The sequence below is a fragment of the Populus alba genome, chromosome 6 (genome assembly GCF_005239225.2).
Source record: "Populus alba chromosome 6, ASM523922v2, whole genome shotgun sequence".
Classification (NCBI taxonomy): domain Eukaryota; kingdom Viridiplantae; phylum Streptophyta; class Magnoliopsida; order Malpighiales; family Salicaceae; genus Populus; species Populus alba.
Genome location: NC_133289.1, coordinates 24,801,908 through 24,810,860, shown reverse-complemented (window position 1 = coordinate 24,810,860; position 8,953 = coordinate 24,801,908). Strand labels below are relative to the sequence as shown.

The window sequence follows — 8,953 nt, the reverse complement described above, 5'->3', positions numbered from 1 at the left end:
ATTGGAAAAGGATCTGAGAGCTCCTATAGATCTCTATAAATAAAGGGCCTCAACCTAAAGGAAGGGGATTCCTGGAGATACAAATTTTTTTCAAGACAAGTTTTTTAAGTAAGGAAGCTCTCTCTCTCTTCAAGCAAGGAAGTTCTATTTCAAAGAGTTCTCAAGCCTCCTTCATCTACGCTTGAAGTTTAAAAAGAACGAAGCTCTGTTGAATCAAACCAAAACGCTTCATAAGAGTTCTTCAACAACACTTTGAAGATAAATCAAGATACTCTTTAAAGCATCAAATCACAACATCTTGCTTCGCAATACACGCTCAAATTCACGTTCTTGCAAAGCACTAATCTTGGCTTGATTACTCAAATAAATCAAGAAATCCAAGGAAAGAATAAAAGGATTGTCATATTCTCTTAAAATAATATATTACATAGAGATTATATCTATTCATATATTTAATAAAATCATATATTTATACATGTATGCTTTTTTAATTTTAGATGATCAAAATTGTGTCTGCAAGGTGACTGATTTATGAGTTCAAAGTTACTTGCACCTCAGTCCAACCATTCACGTTACCACTTGTTGTCAAGCGTAGAGGGGTTCGTATAGAAAGCCTGGTATAGCTAGACTGACACAGAAAATTTGCCAAATAAGAAATCCATGAAAAGGAACTTCATATATATATAGGAAGCTTATGACATCCATACCTTGCAGATAAAACTCACTACTTCACGTCTTGAACGACTTTCAAGTGCCCATTAAGAAGAGCATTCATTCTGTCCCTATTGTATAATCAGAAGATTTAAAAAGTTGAAGAAATCATACCACCATTCATTAGCAGGGGAAATGAAGAGGACAGATAACTTACTCTGCTGTCTACATTTCCACTGTCAAAGTGCTCATGCACCATCCTTGGGTTAAAAACAAGTCAAAACTAGTTCTACAACAAAGAAAAAACCAAATTTGATTTATTATATCAACAAGTTTTAAGTTCATAATTTGATTTCTGGAGCACAAAATTTTCTCAGACTTAAACTCCATAAAGCAAAAGGAGAAGGTAAAACTGAAGATCAAAATTAAAAGACTTACACTGAATTTTTCTGTCAATACACAGAACCATTTCCTGATCCAGCCTGTTCCATCGTCTACAATGAGAGCAACATCAATAACCTTTTCAGCTTTACCATAAACTACATCAACAAGATGTCATAACTTGTTAGAAAAATACGCTAAAAAATTACTGTGTTTATTTCAACTGGAACCGACAAGATCAATAAATTTCAGTTCCTAGAATAGAAATATGAAAGCACAGTAATAAGACAGAGCTTTTTCAAGAAAGCTACAACAAATGGTCTAAAAGAGGTAGTAATGATTAACAGAAAAGGAGGGGATTTGAGATGGAGAGATAAAGAGATGAGAGGCCTTACTTTTAGAAGAGGAGTGGTCTTTTGTGGTAAGCTAAGTTGACTGAGAGGCATGAATCCATCAGTACCATAGGCAGCGGAGGAGGTTCCGAACTGGATGCCGGAGGAGTTAGAGACAGAATTGTTTGAAAAAATATATGAGAGACGTGGGGAGAGGGCAACATTTACATGGAAATAGAGTGTTCACAACTAAACAAGAGATTTTCCACTGAAATTAAATAGCTACCTTGCAAAAAAGCAGCTCCTACAATCAAAGAGACAAACCGTAGCTCCAAAATCCTACTGCACTCTTACTGCTCTCAACATATCAGACGTCCAAACAAAGATGCTCTGAAGCAATATCAAACTCCTAATGGAACACAAACTGGATATTATCAAACTTTAGAAAACACAGTGGATTAAAATTTTGAATGCCACATATATTTAAAACTTATAAATTGAATATGATCAAACTTTAATATCGAGGCACTGATATTAGCTTTGAAGGGAGATTTTTGAAGAAAAGACAAGCACCATCATAAATCATCAAATTTCCTCTCTCAACTATATCATAATACTCATTCGCCCTCTTAAAACTAGAGCACCATTTCTTCACTACCAGTATAAGAAATAAAATAATAAAAATGTCATGTTTTACATTTCTCACTTGATTTGTATGATTTTCCTACACTTTCTGGGCGACCAAGAGGGATAAATTATTTAAAAAAGAGAAGCCTTTGCTTGTTTAGTTAGCGGAATATTAAATTAATTCACGTGACGTTATTGAATTAAGATAAATTCATTTACGGATATTATATATTTAAAAAAGAGAACCATTTACTTGTTTAGAAAATTAAAGATATGAAGTAACTTAAGTTGAACTAGTCTAATAAATGGTTTGATGTGGGTGTCTGATGTTTGCTTGATCCATACCACTGATCAGGAGTGCACTGATGAGTCTACCATCTGAGTCTGAATCAAAGTATTACTATGCAGCTTCAACCAGAGTAAATACACATGATCAACCAACAGGGAAATGCAACATGTGCACATAATGCTTATCGGTCATCAACTCCAGACATCTTATTGATATTTCAAGATTTATCAGCAGTCAGATCAATACCTGCAATTTGTTTCTGTAAATGGGATGTATACGTAAGGCATGAAGTGTGAAAAAGTTTCCGCAAAGTTTGTCACAGGTCTGCAAACTCCCATAAATACAAGTATCGTAAGAAAAAATGGTAGAGTGACAACGATAACTAGCCAATTAATAAGAAATCTCTCCAGAAGATTTAGTTTCTGTACACATACGTTCATTGACTATACTCCATGAAGCTAGAACATAAAGAAGTTAAGAGATAACTCCAGTACTACACCTGAACCAGCCTGTTCCATCCTCTGTACCTTTTCAGCTTTATCAAGCCCCAGTCCCACCCCGGTACCTGATGAGGGGACAAATGAATTGAGAAAAAAATTAACAGACTTGAGGAAGAATGGAACAGAATGAGGGAGGTAAGGAAAGAATGCAGGACTGCAGAGAGGGAGGACAGAATAATATTTCCTTTCTTTTCGTATCATATTCTGTCACAACGGACTTTGTATATAGGCATGAGTAGAAGATGAGAGCAGGGTCTCGTGCCTTCTAGATTACAATTATTAAAACGGTGCGTATTAAGTAAAGTCACACGGTGCGTATTACTTGTAACGGTAACTTCTCTTTTAAATGGACTTCACGTAGAGCTCACCTGCAACAGTACCTTCACCAAAAAGATTTCGAGAGGGAGGACAAAAAGAAAAGGTTAAACAGAAGCTGTATTAGTCTCAACAGAAACCAAAGGAGCAAGAAAATGCGGATTCAGACGAGCAGAACCTGATTCATCTATGACAAGAATTTAAGATTAGTAACATCAGTAACTCTCCAAACATTTGATCATGAAATTTTGACTTTTGATCCCTGGATTTGAAGCTCGGCTTATCTGCTTTAATGTTACTGGAACTGCACCCTGTGAATAAATGACAACTCCATAATCAAGATAAAAATGATTAAAAATAAGATTTTTTTTTATGAATGAATTTTCATTAAACATAATCAACCAAAGCAAATTGTATACAAGTTTTGTACAATATACAAACTCCACAATGCAACAAAAGCAAATGAGTGAAGGTTTGTATACAAACGCTACGGATCAAGAGCAAGCTACTGAAAGTTCCAGGTCTTGCAAAGAGCATCATATCTAGGATTTACGATAGCTTCCACCTCTGAACTCCAGTGACATCACTTGCAATTTATATCGGACATTCATCTCTAGCTTGATAATGGCCTGGAAAACACCATAAATGCAAAGTATCGATCAGAATATGGTATTACATGAAAACAATGTTAGTCTCTATAGAGACAGTATGGAGTAATAATAACAGTAATTGAATTCAGGAAGGAAGGAAGGAAGGAAGAGGTTAAAAACCTATTTAAGACTAATATCCGTACGGTGAATAATATCCCAATCCTCCACGGCTGATCTGCTTTACATAGCGACCCTCCTCTTGAATGTAGTAGCCATCAATTACAATATTTAGAATGTGTTTAATCTTAGGCCACTCCTCGCTCTCCCTTCCCCATCCTCTTGTTCTTCCGCTCAACTCTTCATTGCAGTCATCGATTCTTAATACTTGCAAAGAGGGAAGGAAGGGTATCATCCCTTGAGACTCATATTCAGATAGAGTCATCCCTTGAGACTCTTCGGATAGAGACTTCAATTGACTGCAAGACTTGATACATAATATCTGAAGAGAATGCATCCCCTTATCATGCAGGGGCAGAGACTTCAAACTTGGACATTCATAGATGAATAGTTGTTGGAGAGAGGAGAGATTTTGCAGCCCTACTTCTGGAAGAGATTCCATATCCCGAATTGCACCAATATCTAGATTCTTCAATTTGGAGAGAGGACGGATGAATGAAGACGAAGAAGAAGAAGAAGAAGAAGAAAAGACTGGTGATTTCATCTTCATTGTCTCCTGTAATGGCATTGAACTGGTTTCCCACAAATGAAGACTTTCATCGAGAGTTGGAAATAACGGCATTGAAGTCAGATTTGGACAATAAACAATGCTCAAGGATGAAAGACATGGAAAACAGAGGATTATCAACTCTTCTTCTTTTGTTGACTCTTCACTATCATCATTCATCTCATCTCTACAATTCTTCCACCATCCCTTCAGACTAGGACAATCAAAGATACGAAGTTTCTTTAAAGATGGGAAAAACATCGATACTCCTCTTCCTCCATCCCCCTCACTATCTATGTACTCCAAACTATCCATATCTGCAATTGACAATTCATCGAGAGAAGGGATTCCATGTAAGGGAGGGATATGCTCAAGTCTTCTACAACCATATAGATCAATCCTTGCAAGATTTGAGAGATGTGAAAGCCAACTTGGAGACCAACTTGGAAACCTCATACCTCCATATTCTATCATTCTCAACTCTCCCCTGCAGTAAGATATTTCTAATTCTTGCAAAGAGGTAAGGTAGGGTATCCCTTGGTATTCAGATTGAGATAGATACTCTAATTCTTTGCAACTGCTGATATTTAATTTCTGAAGAGAAGGCATCCCCTGATCAGGCAGTGGCAGAGACTTCAATCTTGAGCATCCCCTAATTGATAGCTGTTGAAGAGAAGAGAGATTTTGCAGCCCTACTTCTGGAAGATATTCCATATCATCAATGAAATAAATATATAGATTCTTCAATTTGGAGAGAGGACGGATAAATAAAGAAGAGGAAGAAGAAGAGACTGGTGGTGTCATCTTCATTGTCTCCTGTAATGGCATTGAACTAGCTCTCGACAAAATGAGAATTGAGAGAGTTGGAAACAACGGCATTGAAGTCAAGTTTGGACAATCAACAATGCTCAAGGAAGAAAGACGTGGAAAACAGAGCATTTCTTTTGTTGACTCATCACTATCATCATTCATCTCATCTCTACTCTTCTCCCACCATCGCTTCAGTCTAGGACAATCAAAGATATGAAGTTCCTTTAAAGATGGGAAAAACATCGACACTCCTCTTCCTCCAACCCCCTCACTATCTATGTACTCCAAACTATCCATATCTGCAATTGACAATTCTTCGAGAGCAAGGATTCCATGTAAGGGAGGGATATGCTCAAGTCTTCTACAGCGTTCTAGACGAATCCTCGCAAGATTTGAGAGATGTGAAACCCAACCTGGAAACCTCATACCTCCATAGCCTGCCACTACCAACTCTTGAAGAATCGAGTTTGGCTGGAGGCTCGGCAACATTTCATCATACAAATAAATATCTGAATCACTATCAATATCCCACTTTATGGTCAATGAATGAAGATATTGTTTATCCTTCAATTTAGCTCCTTCAAATTCTGATACACAAGAACCACTATCATATCCCTTGACTCTTATTTCTAGCCTCCCTCTCAATTCATTTAACCTGCTCAACTCATCCAATCCACCTATCATCACAGATTTAGAACTCCTATTTTTAGCAGCTACAAAACATGACAAAGTTTGTAGACTAGTTAATTTCCCAATCCCACGAGGCATATACTCTAAATTTTCACATAAATCATCATCAAGATAGGAACCAACATCAAGATGCCTCAGATTAATTAGCTTACCAATATCCCTAGGTAGTTCCTTAAGTTTCTTACAACCATTGAGCTTGAGCACTTGCAAATTTACTAGAGTGGTGATAGAATTAGGAAGTGCCTCCATCTCATTATTCGAAAGATCAAGATATTTCAGATGCTTGAGCTTTTCAATGAGAGATGACACTTCCTCCATTCCAAAATCACTCAAAACAAGCACACGCAAACGCCTAAAGTCTCGACAAATAGACTCCCATGCCCCCTCATCCCATTTTCCACCTTGCAATAATACAAGTGTTCTTAGACGTTGTGCACTAGGCAAAGACAAATCTAATTCCGTGTCAAATGACACGTGCCGAGTCAATTCACTAATCCTATTTCCTCCACGCTCCACTTTGATGCTCTGAAAACCAGCGACATGGGTTGCAAGATCATGCATAAAATCATGCATTTTGCAACTTTCTATGTTACCAAATCTATCCTTTTTCACTTCGTGAAAGAAGGACCTCCACAATAAACTCTCAAAGCACTTGAGACCAACAATCTCAATAAACCTACGACCTGAATTTGAAGAGCTAACAAACCCTTGTGCAATCCAAAGTCGAATCAAATATTTTACATCTATCTTATGACCTTTAGGAAATAAGCTACAGTAAGCAAAACAATGCTTCATAAATGATGGAAGAGCATCATAGCTTAACTTAAGGGTCTGTATGATGTTATCATCTCTAATGCTATCCGGAAGTTCATCTAGTATAAAGGACAACCACTGGGCTCTATCTTTCAAAGACGTTAACCTCGCAATTGCCTTTATGACCAAAGGAACTCCACAACACCTCTCTACAATCTCTTTTCTAATTCTCTCATGTACATGACCCCACTCCTGGCCTTGAGGAAATGCCTTTCTTCTAAACAGATCCCATGACTCATCTACAGACAGACCTTTTAAAACATGTGGTTCTATTGTGCTTGTGAATTTGGCAATTACATGAGAACGTGTAGTTACCACTATCTTACTTCCTACTGCATCACGTGGTAACAACTCCTTCAACCTATCCCATTTTTCACCATCTAGACCATCCTCACCATCCCACACATCATCTAATACAAGAAGATACTTCTGTTTTCCTATTTTCTCTTCGAACTCTTTTTTCAGACTTTTTAACTGATCATCAAAATCTCTAGTACCTACAGCCCCTTTGATAATCTTTCTAACATCTAAGCTGCCTGAGACACTTACCCAGAGTCTCACACCAAAGTTCGCCTTAACTCGCTCATCATTGAAAACATGTTGAGCTAGTGTGGTCTTCCCCAACCCTCCCATTCCAACAACGGAGATGACAGAAACATTCTCATCTTTGTTGGAGTTCATCAGAAAATTTTTAACGGCCTCTTTGTCACTCTCTCTCCCAACTATTTTTTCAGGTTCAGATGAGGTAGTTTGCTCCCTGGCAGTGGTCGAAGAAGCTCTCTCCTCATCACGAACCTCAAAGTGGAATATTTTACTGTCAGTTTCAATGTTATCTAGTCTCTCTCTAAGTGCTTTAACTCTATGACCCATCCGTAAACCATACACAAATTGGTTTGATCTTGAGAAAAAAAGGCGTACCTCCCTCGATACTCTTTTCCCAGGCATCAACTGTTTCCGCACAACTTGTGTTGAGAAATCGTCTAGCAAATCCTCTGCATCATATACAGCTTCCCGCAGCTTCATGAGCCAGATCACTTCGATTTGATGGTTCTGTTTTTGTGCCTGCTCCTCAGCGTCTTGAATCACAGCCTTAATCCTGGTAACTGTGTCATTGAGCTTCCGCAATTGATCTTTGAGCCCCCACCATAGTGCAACCTCCTGAGCAGTTAGGGAACCTAATGTCTTTATTATTTCCTCCGCAATATTGAAGAGCACACCTTCAGCCATTTGCAGGTTCAAAAAGGAGTGGATGGAGGAGGGAAACACGAAAAAAGAAGGGGAAAAAAATTAGAAGAAAAGGTGTGACTGGGTGGTGGTTGAGTTGAGGTGTTTCTTGGTTTTAGCGGTGATGATTATCGGTTTGAATGCTAGAAGAATGTTTATGTTACTGTGAAGAGCGTGCGGAAAACCACATGCTTCCGGGCTTCATTTATAGAGATAATAAGATTCGAAAATCTCCAAAACACTCAAAGCTATTAGAGGTTCTGCAACGACTCTCATGATCTCGAAATCCTTTAACCAATCTGCACTCAACGAACAGGTATTTCTTTTCTTTGCTTTTAAAAACCAATCTCTATTCCTTGCTTCATTTTAAATATCACACCAATAGACTTGTATGACTTAGCCTTGCTAAAAAGGGAAAGACAAATCCAAGGGGTGTTTCAAGTAGCAAAGCCACATTATTTTTTGACAAGAGATTTCAATTATGTTTTGCCTTTCAAAATGAGATTTACGATGCGAAAATTGTCTTTAGTAATGGGTTTACATGCCTTACGTAATGAAAAAACGATTACTTCCCAAGGAGATGCTGATGCTTTCATTTACGTACGTAGAGATAAGACTAAAGCTATAATTAAGAAGGCCTGCATGCACTGATCTCTCCATCTCCAAGTCCCTCAACTGGTAGTACTGCTTCTATTGCTTTGCTTTTTAATGAATCACTCGGGCCAGAAACCTTGTTCCTCACACTTTATTCAAAAAATGACATTAATCCAGGGTTATAGCTATATATACAGTACTGATGAAGGAAAGATGAGGGCCAAATTAACTTGATAAATGGAGATTTTCAGTTATGTATGGAAGATGCTTCCCTTTTTCAAGGGCTTATGCGTACTTGGGATCCTACAGTATCGGTCACTGAAACCAATCAGAAGAAGCAAGTGCCTTTAATGGAGGGTATGCCCCTGGCTAGTAGTAGTGAATGTAAAGCCTTCTTCTTGGTGCTTTATTCG

At 37.9% G+C, this 8,953-nt stretch overlaps 1 protein-coding gene and 1 long non-coding RNA gene across 2 annotated transcripts; both read right to left on the bottom strand.

Annotated features, from left to right (window-relative positions):
• On the bottom strand, positions 1-1,638 carry LOC140955725 (uncharacterized). Its single transcript, XR_012170161.1, has 5 exons — positions 1,428-1,638; positions 1,090-1,190; positions 869-940; positions 708-782; positions 1-623 (listed from the first exon to the last, which is right to left on the bottom strand). It is a non-coding gene; the product is annotated as an uncharacterized lncRNA (long non-coding RNA).
• A 2,232-nt stretch (positions 1,639-3,870) lies between these two features.
• On the bottom strand, positions 3,871-8,094 carry LOC140955723 (putative disease resistance protein RGA4). Its single transcript, XM_073409997.1, has one exon. It carries the CDS (start codon positions 7,947-7,949, stop codon positions 3,876-3,878), a length of 4,074 nt encoding a protein of 1,357 aa, XP_073266098.1. The 5' UTR covers positions 7,950-8,094; the 3' UTR covers positions 3,871-3,875.
• Between the last annotated feature and the right edge of the window lie 859 nt (positions 8,095-8,953).